This window comes from Phyllostomus discolor, chromosome X (assembly GCF_004126475.2).
Source record: "Phyllostomus discolor isolate MPI-MPIP mPhyDis1 chromosome X, mPhyDis1.pri.v3, whole genome shotgun sequence".
Taxonomy (NCBI): Eukaryota; Metazoa; Chordata; class Mammalia; order Chiroptera; family Phyllostomidae; genus Phyllostomus; species Phyllostomus discolor.
Window position 1 is genome coordinate 100,417,689 of NC_050198.1, and position 21,773 is coordinate 100,439,461.

At 34.4% G+C, this 21,773-nt stretch overlaps 1 protein-coding gene across 8 annotated transcripts in view; it reads right to left on the reverse strand.

Moving 5' to 3' along the window:
- Positions 1 to 21,773, reverse strand: part of ATRX (ATRX chromatin remodeler) — a 183,293-nt gene that overhangs the window by 50,296 nt on the left and 111,224 nt on the right. For all 8 annotated transcript variants that reach the window (XM_036017018.1, XM_036017016.1, XM_036017017.1 and 5 more), the window contains 8 exons: positions 21,572 to 21,709; positions 20,148 to 20,323; positions 18,732 to 18,849; positions 15,359 to 15,489; positions 14,444 to 14,532; positions 14,145 to 14,317; positions 10,401 to 10,554; positions 5,337 to 5,443 (listed from right to left, as the gene is read on the reverse strand). In XM_036017018.1, the coding sequence (XP_035872911.1) occupies positions 5,337 to 5,443; positions 10,401 to 10,554; positions 14,145 to 14,317; positions 14,444 to 14,532; positions 15,359 to 15,489; positions 18,732 to 18,849; positions 20,148 to 20,323; positions 21,572 to 21,709 (1,086 nt within the window). The remainder of the gene's footprint in view (positions 1 to 5,336; positions 5,444 to 10,400; positions 10,555 to 14,144; positions 14,318 to 14,443; positions 14,533 to 15,358; positions 15,490 to 18,731; positions 18,850 to 20,147; positions 20,324 to 21,571; positions 21,710 to 21,773) is intronic.

Here is a 21,773-nt window from a genome sequence, read left to right on the forward strand (position 1 = left end):
AAAAGAAAAAAAGAGAGCAAGAGACTGAAAACCTATTTGAAAGAATAATTACTGAAAATTTCTCTAACCTGGAGAATGCAATAGATACATAAGTACAAGAAACACAGGGAGCACCGAACCAGATAAAACCAAAGAAGCCCACACCAAGACACATCATAATCAAAATGCCAAAGTTTAAAGATAAAGAGAGAATCTTAAAAGCAGCATGAGAAAAGCAAATAATTACCTACAAGGGAGCTCCCATAAAACTATCAGCTGATTTCTCAAAAGAAACTTTGCAGGTCAGAAGGGATTGGCAAGAAACATTCAAAGTGGTGAAGAGCAGGGACCCTACAGCCAGGGACCCAGCAAAGGTATCATTTAAAATGGAAGGGCAGATAAAGAGCTTCCCAGACAAGAAAAAGCTAAAGGAGTTTAGCAACACCAAACCAATATTATATGAAATGTTAAAGGGTCTTCTTTAAGAAGAAAAAGAAGATAAAAATATGAACAGTAAAATGGCAATAAATATGCATCTATCAACAAAAGAATCCAATAAAACAAAATAAATGAACAAGCACAGTAGGAACAGAATCATAGACACAGACAACATTTTTACAGTTGCCAGATGGGAGAAGATTTGAGGGAATGGGTGAAAAAGGTGAAGGGATTAAGAAGTACAAATTTGTTGTTACAGAATAGTCATGGATTGTAAAGTACAGTATAGGCAATAATAGTTTAATAACTATGTATGGTATCAGATGTGAGATATATCAGGATGACCACTTATTAAGTTATGTACTGTCTAATCACTGGGGTATACACCTGAAACTAATATAATAATGTATGCCAACTGTATACATTGAGAATAAAAAAATAATTTTTAAAAATTAAAGGAGAAATAAAGAAGTAAAAATTTCCCAAACAAGAAAAAACTGAAGAAGTTCATTAGAAATAAACCAGTATTAAATTTTACAGGGACTTCTTTAAAAAGAAAGAAAAACCAGGAACACAATTATAAAGAATAAAATGACAATAAATATGTACCTATCAATAAACATTTTAAATGAAAATGACTTCAAGGCTTTAATCAAACGACAGAATGGATAAGAAAATGAGACACAAATATATGCTCTCTACAGAGACCCAACTCATAATGAAAGACAGACTGAAAGTGAAGGGACGGAAAAAGATGTCTCATGCCAATGGAAATTTTAACACGTTGGGGTAGTAATATTTATAGCAAACAAAACAGACTTTGAAGCAAAAACAAGAGACAAAGAAGGATGGTATATACCATTAAAGGGATCAATCCAACAAAAGGATATAGCCCTGGTAAACATTCACACACCTAATATATAAGTACCTAAATATATAAAACAAATACTGACACCTATAAAAGGGGAGACTGACTAATTTAGTCACAGTACTGGACTTCAACATCCTACTGACATCAATGGATAAATCATCCAGACAGAAAACAATGGGGAAACAGCCACCTTATAAGACACATAAGACCAAATTGAGTTAATTGAAGTTTTCAGAGAATTTCATCCTAAAGCAGCAAAATACACTTTTCAGGTACACATGGAATACTTCCCAGGACATACCATGTTAGGCTACAAAATAAGTCTCAATAAATTTTAAGAGACTGAAATACTAACAAGCATTCTCTCTGATCATGTGGTTTGAGACTAGAAATCAACTATGTGAAGAAAACTGAAAAAAAAAAAACAAAAACATACGCTTGGAGGGTAAATAACACACAACTAAATACTGAATGGCTTAACAACAGGATCAAGGAAGAAATCAACAATCACTCTGAGACAAATGAAAATGAAAACACAATGACCCCATTTTATGAGGCATAGCCAAAGCAGTTCTAAGAGAGAAATTCATAGGAATATAGGCCTGCCTAAAGAAAAAGAGAAATTTCAAATAAACAACCTAAGCTTACACTTAAAAGAACTAGAAAAGGAACAGCAAAGACCTAAGTGAGTAGATGGAAGAAATAAACATTAGAGCTGAAATAAATGAAAAAACCGACTAAAAAATACACAAGATCAATAATACAAGAGTTGATTCTTTGAAAAGATAAGTAAGATTGCTAAAGCTTTAGCCAGACTTAAAAATAGAGGATCCAAATAAATAAAATCAGAAATGAAAGAGAAGAAATAACAACCGACACCAAAGAAATACAGTACATTGTAAGAATATACTATGAACAATTATATGCAAATAAATTGACCAATCTGGAAGAAATATATAAATTCCTAGAATCATATAATCTTCAAAGACCAAATCAAGAAGAAACAGAAAATATGAACAGATAGATAACTACTAACAAAATCAAATGAGCAACCAAAAAACCCCTGACAAACCTAAGTCCTGGACCAGATAGCTTCAGAGGTGAATTTTATCATTTAGTCAAAGACTATTTAACACCTATTCTCCAACTATTCCGAAAAACGCAAGAGGAGGGAAGGCTCCCAAACTCATTTCACAAGGCCAGCATTATCCTAATTCCAAAACCAACAAAGATATCACAATAATAGAAAAGAATAGGCCAATATCTCCGATGAACATAGATGCAAAACTTCTCAATAAAATAGTAGCAAACCAGATCCAACAATACATTAAAAACATCATACACCATGATCAGGTGTGATTTATTCCTGGAATGCAAGTTTGGCTCAATATCCACAAATTAATTAATGTGATATACCACATAAACAAAATAAAGGACAAAAATCCTATCAACAGATTTGGAAAAAAGCATTTGACAAAATACAGCCCCCATTTATGATAAAAACTCTCAGCACAGTAGGAATAGAGAAAACATACCTCAACATAATAAAGATCAAACATAAAAACAAACACATAACATCACACTCAACAGGCATAAATGAAAAGCATTTCCTTTAACATCAACAAAAACAAGACATGGATGTCCACTTTCACCAGTCTTCTTTAACATAGTGCTGAAAGTCCTAGCCATAGCAATCAGATAAGAAAAAAAAATATGACACATCCAAATTGTACAGGGAGAAGTAAAACTCATAATTTGTAGATGACAGGATATTTTATATAGAGAACCGTAATAATTCCATTAAAACTGACAAATTAATTGACTAAAATAGCAGGATACAAAAGTAATATTCAGAAATCCATTGCATTTCATACACCAATAACGACTATAAGAAGGAGATAATAAGATAACAATCCCACCCTGGCCAGGAGCTCAGGTGGAGAGAACATTATCCCAATACGTTAAAGTTGCAGATTCAATCCCTGTGCAGGGCACATACAAGAAGCAACCAATGAGTACATAAATAAGCAGAATGACAAACTGGTGCCTCTCTCTTTCTCACATTCCCCTTTCTCTGTCTCTCACTAAAAACAACATTAAATTTTAAAAAGAATAATGCCATTTATATTTGAATAAAAATTATATAAATAATTAGGAATAATTTTAATCATAGAGGTAAAAAGACCTGTATTTGCAAAATTGTAAGGCACTGAATCATATATACCATGCTCATGAATAGGAAGAACTGACATTGTTAAAATGCCCATACTACCCTAAATCGATCTACACATTCTGTGCAATTCCTCTCAAAATACCAGTGAGATTTTTCATAGGATTAGACCAAATAATCCTAAAATCTATACGGCACCACAAAAAAAATCACAAATAGCCAAAGTAATCTTGAGAAAGAACAATATTGGAGGTATTAAGCTACCTGATATCAAAGTGTACTACAAGGCTACAGTAATCAATACCACAGTACTGGCATAAAAACAGACACATAGATAGATAAAACAGATAGAGAGCCCAGAAATAAACCCATGTCTATATGGTCAATTAAAATATGATGAAGGAGGTAAGAATATAAAATGGGGTAAAGACAGTCTCTTCAATAAATGTTGTTGGGAAAACTGAACAGATACATGTAAAAAAATGAAACTAGACCAGTTTTTTAAACCATATACAAGAATTAATTCAGAATGGATAAAGAAATTAAATGTAAATAGTGAAAACTACATAATTCTTCGGAGAAAATACGGGGGTTAATCTTCATGAACTTGCATTTCATGATGGTTTGTTAGATATGACACTAAAAGCACACGTAATAAGAGATAAATTGGACTTCATCAAAATGAAAAACTTGTGTGCTTCAATGCACATTATCACGAAAGTGAAAAGACAACACGCAGAACAAGATATTTACAAATCATATATCTGACAAGAGATGGTGTGCAGAAAATGACCAAAAATAATAATAACCTGTAACAGATAAAAAAAGACAACTCCATTCAAAAACTGGCAAAGGACCTGAATAAACATCTTTTCCAAAGAAGATATACAAATGGCAAATAATCACGTGAAATGATGATAAGCATTATTAGGGAAATACAAATCAAAATCATAATGAAACACCAATAGGATCGCTATAATAAAAAAAAGCGAGGAGAAAGCAAGTGTTGGCAAATATGTGGAGAAATCTGAACCCTTGTACACGGCTTGAGGGGATGTAAAATAGTATAGCAAGTGCGGAAAACAGTCGGTGGTTCCTCAATAAGTTTAACGCAGAATTATCATATAATCCAGTAATTCCAATCCTAAGTATATATATATATCCAAAAGAAACTGAAAACATGTTTAAATACATAAAAACTTGTATGTGCATGTTCATACCAGCACTATTCACAATAGCCAAATGGTGAGAACAAACTAAATCTCTATGAATGAATAGATGGGTAATCAGATGTGGGTTTTTATCTATACTATGAAATTTTATTAGACTATAAAAAGGAATTAAGTACTGACATATGCTATAACATGAATGAACCTTGAAAACATGCTATGTGAAAGAAGCCAGCCATAAAAGACAATATATTATATGAATCCATTCACATGAAAGGTCCAGAACAAGTCAATCTACAGAAACAGAAAGTAGATTAGTGACTGCTTAGGTATGGAAGCAGTGGAAGGGGAGGTAGAACGGTCACAGCTTAAAGGGCTTCTTTGGTGGTGATTAAAATTTTTTAAAATTGACTGTGGCGATAGTTGCAGAACTCTGGAAATATACTAAAAACCATTGTATTGTACATTTCAAATGGTTCAATTATACTTTATGTGAATTACATTTTAATAAAGCATTTAAATTTATGCTAAAATTGCAACAACAAATACCATAATTATATCAATAAGGATCAAAATAAAGTGGAGAAAAACATGAACATATTAGGGTTGTGCATCTGGGTACTATTTTTTCTCGTATTGTTAAAATGTTTATATGAGATGTATAAATGAATGTCTTAAAACTTATAATATAGAAATGTTTGTAACTCACCTTTATAAATAAGAGGTTTATCTTTATCTTCTGTCTTCTCCCTACTAGCCAATTCAAGAAAATCTTCAATCAAGTCCAGAGATATGAGAGACTGGCTGAAAACAAGTCTAAAAAAACAGATGAGTATTCTCAGATTAGAAGATTTATATAGTCAAGATATCACTTCTTCCCAAACTCATACAAGAATTTGACATAATATTAATCAAAACCCCAGAAGGGTTTTTTTTGGTAGAAATTAACAAGCTGATTTTAAAGTTTGTATGGGAATGCCAAGCATAGAGTAACCGAAACAAATTTGAAAGAGAAAAATGTGGAGGCCTAACTCTACAGGATTTCAACACGTCCAAAGCTGCAGTAAGGAAAGCAGTGTGGTACTGATGCAGACAAGCACAAGTCAATGGGACAAAATAGAGTGCCCACGTAGAAAGCCACATAGTATAGTTCATTGGTTTTTAGACAAAGAGGTAAAGGCAATTCCACGATCTTAGCAAAATTGAACATCCATATTCAAATAAATGAACTTTGGCCTAAACCTCGTTCTTTTTATAAAAATGAACTCAAATGGAACATACATCTCCATGTAAAATATAAAACTACAGAATGTTTACAAAAGCACAGAAAAGAATCTTAATAACTTGAGCTTAGATAATTCTTTGACATGACACCAAAACTAGCAACTATGAAATAAAAGTTGATAAACTGGACTTCACCAAAATCAAGGACTTTTACTCTGCAAAACACACAGCTTAGAGAGTATGAGAAAAAAGACTTCTCACTAAAAGTATCAGAGTAATGTTAGATTGTACACATTCTAAATACTTTGCCATTCTATTTCAAATGTGTCTGCAGATTCTCGATTCTCTTTCCCCAGTAGTTCTCTAACTCCTTTTTAGCTGTGAAAACTGTTCGTTCACATAATGTCTTATGTAAGGTTAAAATAAAAAAATAACATAAAAGCAAGGTGTTTTAGGCTTTGAGGGAGGAGAAAAAGTGTTCACAGCTCCTCACCCTCTGCTTTAGGTTATCGACTTACAAAGCTCTGACAAACAGTTCACAAACCGATGCTGTGACCTCCCCAGTTGGGGAGAAGTGGGCATAATAATCACACACCTGGAAGTGAGAAGAAATTCTAGAAAGAATGTCAGAGAATTTGTTCTCTCCCTCATATATGCAAACAAAGTAGGTCTGTATACAAGGAAATAGGCACCTGTAGCAAGCATGTTTTTGTTTTTTGTTTTTTTTTTGCTTTGGTTTAATGTAGGACAGAGAGGTGCTATGACTCCAAAAGATCCTTCCCTCTCACTGCTAGACGCCTTCAGCTTCAGTAGACCTAAAACAACTTGAACTGTGAAACAGCTGTGGGGAGTTAACAACATATGCATCGCCTACTGCACGGCTTCCCGAACTGCACTGTGGGAGTCTAGTTCCACCAGCTGGTACTGCTGAAGTACTGGGAGGTAAATGAATGTACTCCTGGTGCTCAGTGTTCATGATCAGGGGCCATACCGTGATCCTTCAGTAGACCGGTAATCTTTCCCAGAATCAAAAACTTTATTGAGTCAATTCTCTCTGAACTACAAATTAAGTTTTTAAACACTTCATATAACCAGGAGACTTAAATTCTTAGAAATACTAATTATTTAATGGGCATTACTCTGGATTTTGGGCTACTGTTTGGGAAAACAATTGACTTGAGTCAGTATTAAGGTGGGTTCTGAGAACTACTGAGCTCAGGTAAGTCTCACTATGTATGAAAGAGGTTGTGTTATTAGGACCAAATGACCATAATAAATAAACTAATGGTTATTTATGTTAACCCTTTGTAGTTGCAGACAATATGAACTACTGTCCTGATTAGTAATAATTTTTATACTTATGTAAACTATTTTGGCTTTATCTATTTAATAAATAACCCATGTGAAAATATAAAGACAATACTTATCAAATTCACACATATCTAAAATCTGGGGATAAAGACTAAATGAGAATTTAATATTTAAATGAAAGAAAAATCAATCAGAAGGGCTGAGCTGAAGTCAGTGGTGTGCTTGAGTTGGCTCCTAAATAGCTTGAAACAAGCAAGTGGACTGTTAACATCTCTCTTCACCTCTGACATCATGTTGGAGGGTTGAATTGGCTGCGGTGGGAGCACTTATACCATGGAAATCAGTAAATGTTACAAATCAGGCTTTCCTTTCTTGTTTCTCTGCTTTCTCTAATATATATCTATTCACTCATTCATTTGGAGAGCCAGCTGTTAACCATTTATCAACATATCACTGGCTAAAATCACTAAAATTTATTTATTTCTCACCCTGTGGAAATATCAAGTTTTTACAGGGTGGAGCAAAAGTTTATAGTTGTGAGTATGCTAAATACAGACTTTATTCTTCTATTATTATTTATTAATTATTTTATTATTTTCTTTAAGATTGTATTTATTTTTTTAGAGAGGGGAAGAGAGGGAGAGGAGAGGGAGAGAAACATCAATGGGTGGTTACCTCTCACAAACTCCTACTGGGGACCTGGCTGGCAACCCAGGCATGTACCCTGATTGGGAATTGAACCAGCGACCCTTTGTCCTTTGGTTCACAGACCAGAGCTCAATCTACTGAGCTCCACCAGCCAGGACTGATTATTGTATTATTTTCTATTAAAAAATTATATACCCATTTTGCCCACTCCCCCACATATTTGGATCAGAAGATCAACTGCACAAATAAAATAGGGGAGTCTGATTTAACAGTGCTTCTTTTTTTTTTCCAAGTATCTTTGTGGACCACAAATTTCAACATCAATCAACAGTGTTATTTAGAGGCTGTAATGGGGATCAAAACAGGTATCTCCCAGATGTGCTACTTTGGCATGTGGATTATTTTGAGTTGAAGGTAATTGAGACCTTGAAGGTTCAAGAGAATCTGTTACCAGAAGTAACTTTTTTACTAAACACTTGTTCTTATCCTGCAAATTTTCCTCCTCCCCTCTGAATCCTCAGGGCATTTTACCACACTGCTTAGCTCAGGATATCATAGATACTTCACATCACCTTCCTGTCTCTGAACCTCTCTTGTATGTGCAATCTCTCACACTGTCATATATGTGGGGTTCCCATATGTACATATGTGATTAAATTTGGTTATTTTCTCTTAATCTGTTTCATGTTGATTTTCTTATTAGACCAGATAAAAGAACCTAGAAGGGTAGTCAAATTTCTTCCTTCCCCCAAACTGGAAAACCTCTCTATAGGATTCCTTGAAGGGGTGTATAGAGTCCAGAATAAACAAGAGCCGGCATTACTAAAAGCTCTGTGTTAATAAAAACTCAGCTGGAGCATTCCGTTTACCGCAACCACATTTTGAGATGGGTATTAAAATCTGAAGTATATTCGAGACCATGTGGTCAGGACTGAAATCATGCCATACAAAAATCAATGAACTGAGAGGAGAAGCTAAAAATGAGAAGAGTGATAAACCTACTCTTTAAAGATAAATGAAATTGTAGTAGTGATGTCTACAACCTACTTTAAAAGACATCAGGAAAACAAGATCAATGGATGCATAAATAGATATGAAATAAAGAAAACACAGTCAATATAGAATATAGTATTGATTCTAGGTGACAAGTATATAGGTATTCACCGTAAAATTCTTTCCACTTTTCCTTATGTTTGAAAATTTTCATAATGAAATGTTAGATAAGGAATAGTGGTAATCACAATTCTGGAAATGCCTAGTTTTATAGTCTTAACACTAATAACATCCATCAGCTGGGTTTTTAACTAAAAATGATCACTAATAATAGTGTAAAAAAAAAAGCAGGAGATATATTCTATTTTAGACCAGAATGGAAACAGCTATAGGAATAGTGTACAAAGTAAAGGACATATTTTGTAACAATCTGAAGTATTCAACTATAGGTAGCCTTATAAGATGGCAAATGTTCTATCATAGCAGAGGTAGGAAAATGTATGATAAATATGGTAGAGAGAGTCTTGCATTGGTTAGGAAATTAAAAAACCACCAAATCTCTTCTACACTCTTAAAATTCTTGTTGGTACCCAAATAAAAAATAATTTTCAACTATACAATTGACAGTAGAAAAAAGCATGAGCATGTCTGCAGCAACAATCTCTCCTTACCTTTCAGGAACTCAGAACTTAAATATCTACTTTCTCTTTCACATCTCTCCCGAGTATCCGACAGGCTACTCAACATAGCCAGAGCATGACTGGGTGTGCTATCTATCTGGTATGCTTAGTATGTTAAAGCTTAGTATACTTTACTATCTTTAGTGAACTTAATTTTTCCCTAATATTGTCCATGTTAAGTAAATGACACTGTCATCCACCAGCCAATTAGGCTGGAAACCTGGGAGTCATCTTTGACTAATGCCAAAGATGAGTGATTTTTTAGCCTTGCATTCAATTGTTATTAAAACCATACAGATACATTTTAAAAATATTTTGTGACAAGATGTTGGGACATTGTAACAGCATAGACAATAAGCCTGGTTCAACATTATAAAAGTATATTGTTAAAACACTAATTTGAAGTATGAGGCTGGGGAATGCAGGGAAGAAAATGGGGGCAGAGATGCTGTAAGTAAAACAAACAGGAACAGAAAACAAGGGAGAGATGATAAAGATAATAGCCAGAGAGGTGAAATAAAATAAAGTCTGAGAGATATCCACTAGATTTGGAGATTAAAAGGTAATTAAGGGACCTGAGGTGGGAAAAAGTTCCGGAAAGTGAAAGAGTAAAACTTGAGCTCCATGGATTGAAAAATGAGTTTGAAGATGGTAAAACATAGATATCAACTACAGGCTTGACTCAAGGGAAGAAATTCAGGGCGCAATAGCCAGCAGGAAAAAACAGCATTAAAGAAATAACCCGAATATGCACTCAGAACTAGTGGCTAAGAAGGAAGATAGTTGTCTAGCACTACACTAAGCAAAGTAATGACATCTTCAGAAAGAAAGAAAACATATTTCTTCAAATAAATTGTTTAAATAATAGAAGGGTTATCAAAATGTTCATTTGTATAATAAAATAGGAAAGAACTTACACTTTATCCCCAATTTCCTCTGCCATTCGAAGAATTTCAAAGAGAAGTACCATTTTGCCAGAATGCTCTAAAATCTCAGCATCAGCATCTGTAACAAAATCTTTGTACCAGTCTGGAGCTGGGCTGCTTGGATTAGAAGAGGAAGTAGCTTTACCTAAATAAAATAAATGAAACATAAATAAGTAGGTAAATAAGGAAGAAAACTAAATGACCCCAAGAGAGGGACCAAGAAAGAGAACAAGAGAGACAGGTATAGACCAACCTAAGGAGAGAGTGAGAAAGAGACTAGATAGGGATTTGGGAGACAGGAGCAAAACACAAGCACGCACATGCATGCTCCTGCCCACAGAGAAAAAAGGCCCCCACAGGAGAGAGAGAGAGAGAGAGAGGGAGGGAGGGAGGGAGGGAGGGACAGAAAGTGGGGAGAGAGAGAGAGAGAGAGAGAGAGAGGGAGGGAGGGAGGGAGAGAGGGAGGGAGGGAGAGAGAGAGAGCGCGCGTGTGCTCTCTATATTGTCAGAGAAAGGCTTGAGGTAGGGGGCTGAGAAATGCAGAGATTCTGAGAGGCAGAGTCCCCCAGACCTGAGACATAAATAACCCCCAAAACACATCCCAAAAGACAGGTACTAGGACAGAAAAAGAGCCAAAGAAAGACAGAGAAAAATGAAGGAAAGGAAGAAAGAGAGGGGAGACTGGCTGACGGAGGCATCAAGAGAGAAAAGATCTCAGAGGCATGGGCAGGAAACACTGCAATGTGCTTCTAGAGTTCTGGAAAACTAAAACCAATACTGATCCCAGAATCACCATGTCATATTCAATGTTTTTATTATTTTTACCACAAACTTTGACTATAAAAGGTGTAAGAAGAAAATGACACAAAATAATGTGATAGATCTAAACGTAAACAAGTCAATTCAAAAGGAGAAATGTACAGGTTCAGCCTGTTTTTGTACCTTCTCTCAGTTGCTTTTTAATGTGAATTACTTTATATTTTGATTAAAAAATTTTTACATACCCAGAAATGTATACAGAATGTAATGAACAGCTGTGTTTCCACATCCCACTTTTACCAAATTTGAAGACTTGTTAAATCTGCTTCTGATGCACTTGAACCCTAATATGTGACCTCACCCACTCACTTGTCTTCCTCTCCATTCTTTTGGAGAGGTAACTAAAATCTTAAATTATATATTTATTATTTCTGTGTATATTTTTATATTTTCACTGTATGTGTATCTCTAAGCTGTACATTATATGTTTTTAAATTATAGCAGGTCCTCAAATAATGTTCTTTTGTTCAAAGCTGTTTTGGTGTAACATTAATGAGATACCACAGGAATTTAATGCTTGTTTCCACCAATCAGCCTATGGTAAAACGGGTTTCATTATACATGGTTATGCTTAAAGTTTCAAAACCATTGACAGCATTAAGTGAGGACTTACTATATTATACCATACAATTTTACCATTTTGTAAATTATTAACTCAATATAGCTTTTCGTTTTTCAAAGTAAGACTTATTCAATCATTCTACCATGCAGAACTCCACTACACAAACATACCATCATTTGTTAGTTCTCTTGTTGATAGACATTTCGGTTATTTCTAATTTTTGGCTACTGGAAATAACTGCAATGAACATTCAATGCTGTTACATTTTTCCAGAATGTTCTCTGCTTCACCTAAGTTTTAAATTGCCCAGCATAAAGTTTTTTATAATTTTAAAAGTTTTACTTTAAAAATACTTATTTCATAGTCTTTATAAAATAACTGTTATCTATTGCTCTTGAAAATTGAATCCTGCGTTTCTTTTATGTGTTAACTTTCTTCATGTTGACTGCTAACTTATTTTGTTGCTATGTTTGCCTGAGGTTAATTATTTCCTCAAACATACAAGGTCTGACACAAATAACGCTCCTTTTTAATCACAAAATCATAAACTCGTAATTCTGTGACACACCAATATCACACTCAAGCACGCCATATGACATTTTAGGTGAAATGTTCAAATTAAACTATAAATTATGACACCCACATTATTACCCTACCAACCACACTCAAGCAGGCCTTACTTCTGCCAGACCCTGTACTGTATTTTTTTTAATTGTCATTTTACTTTCAGTGTAGTTGTAATACTGGAGAATCCTGTGTAGCTCAGGTTGAGGTCACAGATCTCCATAGTGATTCTGCATCTGTTCCTGCCAGGCACGCCAGGGGATTACCAATCCAGAATTACTTTTGAGGTCAGTACTTTAGCCTGAGATTTGCAGACTATGTGAGTAATGCAACTTCAAACCATAAACTATGTGAGGGCCGGCCCATGATGATGAATCCAAGGAAACTATTTTGCCCAAGCCAGAGCCCAGGGCTAAAAAACAAGCTGTCTTGTCTTTTCCCTGAATTGAAGGGCAATTTTTTCTATCCTCTTCTTCCATGAAATATGTACCTTCTCCCTTCCAAGAGATTCAGCTTTAATCTGGGTTCTAAGAACTCTCCACCTTTTAAGTGGTTCAAGGTCTAGTATTCTGTTCCTGGTAGGTGACAATGAAAATTGCTAGTCTTAAGGCTACCATATCCCTATTGTACACCTTCTTGAGCTTACTATTTATCAGCTCCCTCTTTGTTGCTGGGTCCTAGTGATTTTCATCACATTTAGAAAGCTGATTAAACATTTATACTGAAACCACAATGAATTGCCTAACCATTGCACATCTGCAAAATTCCATACGTATCCTTTTATGTATTTTATTTTCTTCTCCTCTCTGCCCAGTCAAGTTCTGTTTATGCTTTACTATCTTTCAAGATAGTAAACTAAAATTTCATCTTAGAAAAGCCTCCTTTTAAGATTGGCCCTTGGCTGTTGTCTGGGAACCTGAATGGTAAACAGTTCCCTGTACTGATATAAAGTGTTCCATGATAAGAGGGGCTCATTGTACCTAGACTGTTTGTACAAACGATATACTTTATTCTGAACACATGTTTTCTTTCACTCATGATACAGAGGAAACCGAAAGTAGATGAGAATTACAAAGGAAAAAGACTAAACCATTAAAAATAGTTTCACTATATGAAATTAATTACAATGATACTTGATTCCCTGAAATTCTCCCAGTTATTCATGTATTGTTAAGAGAAATGACCATTGTGGCTTTGAGACTGAATGTATGTTGGTCTGAATTCCACCAAGGCTGGCCAAGAATTAAGTTAGCTAACACATGAAATAAAATACAGAGTTTACATGTAAATAAACATTACTTTTTCCTTTTTTTCTTTCCTCTGAAAACACCAGAGAGCACAAATGCTTGCTTAAAATTAAACAGCCATCAGGTGTTTATTATTGTCATGTGTACCTGATCATCCTACATGCTTTCCAATTTAGGAAAGATATTCCTTTGAGCCAAGTAGAGAGAATAATTTTTTTTAAGATTTTATTTATTTTTAGAAAGGGGGGAAGAGACAGAGAAAGAGGGGGGAAAGAAACATGATGTCAGGAGAAACATCAATTGGTTGCCTCTCACACACCTCCACCTGGGGACGTGGCCTGCAACCCAGGCACGTGCCCCGACTGGGAATCAAGCCAGCGACCGACCTTTCAGTTCACAGGTTGACCTCACAGGCCGACAGTCAACCCACTTAGCCACACCAGCCAGGGCGAGCGAGAATAATTAATAATTGAAAATGTAGTGACATGATAATTATATTCCTAAACAATGTTCCATAAGAAAGGCAACATTCATCAGACTTACTTTCTTCCGTCTTTAAAGAAACTGAGGGATTGTTTCCCGTTTCATCCACATTTCCTTCACCACCTCCTCGAGATCTTGAATTCCAGACTTTAATAACTTCAACATCATTGTCACTACCACTTCCACTTGAGCTACTATCTTTTTTTCCTTTTTTCCCCTTTGTTTTCTTCTTTCTACAATAAAGAACAAATTCAAAGTATTAGAAAAGTCTTGTAAAGATACACATGCCAATCTTCAGGACCATCAGCAAGCAGGGAGTTTTAATGTGTCAACACAGGGTACAAAAACATTCAACTTACTTTGTGTAATCATCAGAGCTCAAAGTCATGGATGTTTCATCGGAATCTGAAGCTATAAATTCATCCATACTGTCTTCATCAAAATATCCCTAGAGAAAAAAATGATGAGTGTTTTAACAGTTTATTTCAACTTACATTGGGAAGTATAATGATACTTATTTCTTAAAAGTAAGTTAACTGCCATGAGACAGAGTAGAACTGAGGAACTCTCATTAGAAAAAATAAATGCAACATGACAGATATGACTACTACTGTATTCTGCCATGTATAATGAGAACCCACATTTTTGGCCTGAATTTTCAGGGGGGAAATCTTCTGTTTTAATTTTTAATTCAATTATTTATTTATTTATATTTAGATACTTGGTTTTTGTACTGTAAAATCCATTATTTTGCATACAGATATCATTATTGTTTTCTAGAGTTACACTTTTAACACATAAGCATAAATTAAAAAATTAAAAACATTTACATCGATACTGAATTAGTACTACCCATGTATAATGCACATCCTTGCTTTGCCCTAAAAAATTTGGGCAAAAAAACCTGTGCATTATATGTGGCAAAATATGGTAAATGTAATGTGAGGTCTTAGAGTGATCATAAGAAAAAAAAAGTACACAACTTAAGAAAATCCAATTAAAGTCTGTTGTTTAGTTACCAGTACTCACACAATGTTCATTTCTTAGTTTTGATCATTTTACTATGGTTATGAAAAATGTTAAGATTAACATTTAGCACTCACTCTATAATCATAATACATTCAAACATATAGAAATTAACTGGAAATAAAACAGGCTGAATTACTATACCACAAAAGAAGCAAAAGAAAACTCAAATATACATTAAGTCTACACAGATCAACTTTTTTCCTAAAAATATTCTGCTTCCAACAGAGACCTTTTACTTGATATACCTTATTTTCTTTGCTAATGTAGTCCAGCTGCAAACACCAGGGATGAGTCCAGATCCTACTTAACATCTGAAAGTCTTGGAAAAGTTTTGCACCTGCCTTTCCTCTTCCACCTTCGTTGCTATTACCTACACCTGATGAAACAAAAAACAGTTAATGTTTAGACATCAGAATTCTCTATTTCAGCCAAGGTGTTTCTAAAATTAGGGGTTTTAACTTGATCTGTGCCACGAACTCCTTTGGCAGTGATACATCACGTACACAAAATAAAGGACAAATATCACATGATTAACTCAGTAGATGCAAAAAAAAAGCATTTGACATGACACAACATTCATTTGTGATTAAAACACTCAATCAAATGCATATAAAAGGAAAGTACCTCAACATAGTAAAGGACATATATGACAATTCCTCAGGTAATATACTCAATATGCCACTGTGTATGTGTTTCTGTGTACACACGTACACACACACACACATCACATTTTGTTCATCTATTCAACCACTGATGGACAGCTGGGTTGCTTTGATCTTTTTGGCTATCGTGAATAATGCTGCTATGTAAACATGAGTGTGCAGGTATCTGTTTGAATTCCTGCTCTCAATTATTTTGGGTACAAACCCAGACGTGGAATTTGCTGAATCCTATGGTGAATCTATGCTCAGCTCAGAGGAACTGCCACACTGCTTCATCCACAGCAGCTTCACCATTTTACATTCCCACCGAGCAATGCACCAGGGTTCTCATTGTTCCACATCCATGCCAATACTTGTTTTTCCTTGTCTTAAAAAAAAATTTATACTGTTGTTCAATTACAGTTGTCCCTGTTTTTCCCCCATTGCTCTCCCCTGCCCTTCTTACCCTACCTTCCCACATTCAATCCTCCCCAGAACTGTCCTTGTCTATGGGTCCTTTATACATGTTGCTTCTTTTTCTTTTTCTTATTCTTTTATAGTAGTTATCCTATCAGGTGTGGTTTGTATCTCGTGGTCTTGAATTCTGTTTCCCTAATAATTAGTGAGGATGTAGAGCATCTTTACATGTGCTTACTGGCCATTCATATATCTTCTTTAGAAAAACATGTATTGAAGTCCTTTGCCTATTTTTTAATTGGATTGTCTGGGATTTTTGTTGTTGAGCTGCAGGAATTATTTATATATCCTGGATATTAATCCCTTATCAGATACATGATTTGCAAATATTTCCTCCCATTCTGTGAGTTGTGATTTCATGTGCTCCATTTTTGCATGCCTTAAAATAGTGCAGATTTTCATTTCCTTGAAATTCATTAAAAGTCAGTCCCTTATGACATTAATTCTGCAAATATTACAAATTATCACTACCAAAATTAACACCAAACTTTTGACAATGATTAAAATAAAAAAATAAAAAAATAAAAAAAAGCTAAATTTAAGTGAACTTCTTAAAACTAAGTAAAGTCCAAAAAGAGTCAACTATAGAAACAAAAACATTTTTAGAATATATAACAGATAAAACACCAAACATTTTAAATGCAAGTGAGACAGGTGGGGGCCATTTTGGGAGAAATACTATCATGGTTTGTAGTGAGAATATAACTTATTTGGCCCTTCATGGAAGTTTTCCCAAAGGGGCTATTAACTCAGGTTATTACACTTGAAGGAAATAAAATGTCACACTTAGTCTGGGGGAAGCCCCAGACCTTTTTATAACTGAAAGATTTATGGCAGCATATCGCAACTTAACAGTCATATCTTTTAGAGATTTAAAGCTTTGGCAATTAGTGCTTTAAATATTTATTTCCATCAATTAAAGTCACAAAGAACCGGGACACCTTAATCCTTAAATATTGCATTGCTTTCAAAAGAGTATGTTTTAACATCTATGTAAGAACTATTAACACTTTGCTACTGGTTATTAAAGAACACTGATTCTCTAATATTTGAAAACAAAGTACCTAGCACTTTCCCTAAAAAAAAAATTTAAATGGAAAACATATAAAATTAAATGATGAAGTTTAGCACCCTTTATTATTCAGAAATTAATGAAAGGGAGGTCTGAACATCCCTCTTTCTTAAACTACAAAGTAACTGTCTCATTAGAATGTAATTGGTTACTTAATTATGTCTATAATTACTGTCATTCAAAACAGGATGGTATAATAAATCTTACAGTTTCTGACTGACATACAAATGAAAACACATTCTTTATTAGAAGTTATTTTCTTCTAAAGGTCAACAAGAAAATTCTATTTTTGTAATACAGCAAAAAAGCAATTCTATAAAATACTAATATTCAAATCCTGTTTTTCCCCAAAGCAAAACAATTGTCCTCTATAAAATGTACTACTGTTACAAACAGCATCACTTTAACTACTGTTATAATATAAAGTACCATTTTAATGTGTGTACACTTGAACCATCCATTATTTTTTGATCAATTATTGTATTCACAATGGCTAAAGGGAACCTTCTAGACTTTCTTCTCTAACCTGGCACATCACTTGGGGAAAGGTATCAGAATCAAGTGACCAACAGGAACTCCCACTCCAAGACAGAGACAAAGTTTTGTTCTTTGAACACTGACAAAGACACACACACACACACACACACAGTTTATTGATGATAAAACAATACCTACTCATTGTATTTTCAGAAGTCCATAGAAAATAATAATGAATACACTGAAAGTTCATCATAATGAAACCACTCAGAAAACAGTCTCTGTTAACATTTTGGTGTATTTTAGGCATTTATACATATTTTTATTATAACATCGGGAGCATCATATACAATCTGTCTTAACGTTCCTCAATTTGACAACTGAAAAATGATTTCATGGATTTGATTTCTATGCCTTTCATTATTAATGTGGTTGGTGTTTTTAATACACTGAAATTTTATGTATCTTTTATGAATATATTTATAATTTTCCTGAAATAAAAGGATGGAAATGAAGTTTTATTCATGTATATGGTTTTTTACCAGTTTATTCCTTAATTTTATCTTGACAATATTAATGCTTCTTAATTAGAAACATTTTTTGCTTTTACAAAGCACACCCATTTTATTCTAATGCAAAATTGATAAAGAACTGACATGGTAAAAATATGAAGGTAGCATTCCACGGAAAAAGAATGTATTTTTAGCCCTGGCTGGCGTAGCTCAGTGGATTGAGCGTGGGTTGCGAACCAAAATGTCGCAGGTTCGATTCCCAGTCACGGCACATGCCTGGGTTGCAGGCCATGACCCCCAGCAACCGCACATTGATATTTCTCTCTCTCTCTCTCTCTCTCCCCCCTTCCCTCCCCTCTCTAAAATAAATAAATAAAATCTTAAAAAAAGAATGTATTTTTAGAGAAGATAAAAACAATAAACTAAGTGTATTTGTTACCTGTTAAGTGATCTAGGTAGTACTGATAGAGCTTGCACTGAATAGGAGTCATTCTCACAGCTAACACGTATTCATGTTTTGGAGGCAAGAACTTCGTTAATGCTGTATAATCTTTCCTCTGTAATTAACAAGAAAGAGAACGCAAGTTAGTTCACCTAAACATGACAGCAACCAACTGCTCTAAGAATTATCACTGCCTGCCACTAAAAGATAGACATAAACAAGTTACCAAACATGCAAGAAAACATCTTAAACATATTTACCCTCTTGAATCACACAATGATCCCCATGTGACTGCAGTTAATGTATTTCGTGACTATACAATATGATGTACTAGTAAAAAGATACTGCAACATAGGTTTTAAATGGAAGTGGTCATAATTACTAAGTGACTAATTTAGGTTTTCAAATGGTCTCCTCTATATATAATTAAAAGGGAAAGAGAAAAGGTGGGTAGGGGATGTACTAGGTACTGCTGGCAAAAAGACTTGCTTTAATCATACAGTGAAACTGATGAACTGAAGTCGGATGCACTGAGTTGCCCTATGTGTAACATGCACCAATGTGCCAGAGGATAACACAGAACTCCGGGGGAATCTGTGCCCAACTGAGAAACCAAGCCACGTATAAGCACTCTTGAAACCATAATTATAGGAATAGGAAAGAACACTAATGTGCAAGACACAAATGACTACCTAAAACTGAAAAACCACTGCCTAGGTAGTAGCAGCAAAACAGAAACCAAGTACTTGCTAGTACCTGTGGCCAACCTGAACAAACAGGATGACTATGCCTTATATGATGGCAGTATATTCAGGGAAAAGGGCAGCCTGTCTCATTTGCTCTATGCTTTTGGCTACCATTAGTATTTAGTGTTGGAAGTAAAAGTGCAGATCTTAAGAGCCATTAATTGCTGGCTCAGTCTCAACATATTTATCTACTCATTAATAAAGGTTCACTGAAAATGGGTATATAAACAACACTACTAGACCATTCAGGTTTTGGTTTGTACTTGACAATAATAAGATTGTTTCTACAGGATTACCATTAACAATGCCACCTGTTACAGGTCATAACTGCCTTTGCTACAACCATTTTGAGCACAGGAGTTTCTTAGTCATAATAGTTGTGTTCCTTTTACACACTCCCTATCTTAAGGCTGAGTAATCTAGACACTTACATATTAAAATATCAAGCCACACACTTGGCAAATGAATTATGTTCTAAACTTCTCAATGGAATTTTATTTTAAAAATCAATGTTTTCTAAACTTTTTAAGACAATGCAAAGAGATTCAACTGTGAAACTACATACTGAAAAAGGGGGAAGAAAACACAAAGTATAAAATCAAAAAACACTTTGGGATTGCAATATAATGAAGAAACAATATTTTATTACTATGAAATGTGTTTGTACCTGAACACATCCAGCTAACATCTCATAGAGAATGTGAGCACGTTTTTTCATGACTCTGACATCTACCATGGTAGAATCTGCGCACTGGCCATTTTGGATTGGATTTATAAATCGATTCCTGAACTCCTTAATGGATCCAAGCAAATTTTCCTTGATAAAGTTAACCATGCAATGGTCTAAGAGAGAAGATATTAGTTCATTAAAAACAAAAATAGCAAAAAGGATTCAGAAAAAAATCCCTGATAAGATGCTAATGTCAAAAAAATGAAATGCATGCCATGGAAAAGCATTAGAATTAATCTACAAAAAAGAACACCAAAACAAGTGTAGATTAAACATTGGTTACAAGTCTGATCTAGAACTGGATTACATAAACAGGATGAGAAATTCAAATTAAAACCAATAAATTGTAGAGATAAATGTTTCAAAAAATACCTAAGAACATTTTATTCTAACTCAGTATTCTTTATAATAAATATGAAGTATAAAACAAGTATTTTATAATTTTAACCATGATTTTTATGGTCAGGAAAAGTATTCTGTGAAAAAAAAAACAACAGATACTGAATTAAAACAATAAAATCATGGAATAAGCTACTATATCAAATTACACATTACTGATATGGTTCCAGAAATCCTTAACAGAATTATCAGTTACCCTATACAAACAGGACCACAATGAGAAACAGCATTTCTATAAGTGGGGTAACAGAAAAGAGGGAAACCAGAACAGATAAAAGTAAAGTATAGGCTAAAGTGAAATAATGAGCAGTATTACACATAATAAAAAAGTTAAATTACTATAAACACACTAAATGAATGGAAACATAAAAATAACAAAAAGCTACTATGACAGATTATAATAGGAAATTTTGATTTGTTAATTGCTGAATAACTCATGTCCGCTGTTCAGTGGCACTACATACAAATTCAAACGAGAAACATTCACAACTCAATTTCCCTGGGTTCACGTCAGCTGTCCTCCGCCTCCACAAACTCTATCCTGACATGGATCCTACACCGCTCTCCCTGCCCACGTCCACCTTCCTGAAATATTCACAAATGGCATTTCTTTTCAATTTCCTACCAGTATAGTATCTGCCCCCAAATTAGATATATTCTGTTACAAAATCGCCTTAGTACTCATAAATGCATCTCTGCTTTAAAGCAACCATGAAGACTTCCGATGCTTTATTATATACTTCAAATTCTATCCATTTGAACACAACGACACACCTCTTAACTGTAGTTTATCATTCTTATTTATAAAGAATTCCACTCGAAATGTAAGGCATTCTTTCACAGCAGGGTAAGATGGGTTTATACAGATCATAGTCAGAGACTATACTAAATAGAAGAAAGGCGTGTGACAAAGCGGCAAAGCTAACATGGTAGTCTACACACAATAGCACGTATTAACTCACACTCAATGAGATTATTTTGAAGTGGTGTTCCTGTTAAAATAATCCTCCTCCTTGAGCGTATAGAATTCATAGCTTTTGAAACAGCAGATGCTTCATTTTTTAGAATATGGCCTTCATCACAAACAACAAAGTCAGGGCCTATAAAAATGTAGAGAAAAACAACATTTAATTAATATATAGCAAATGTGAAAATGTAACCAAT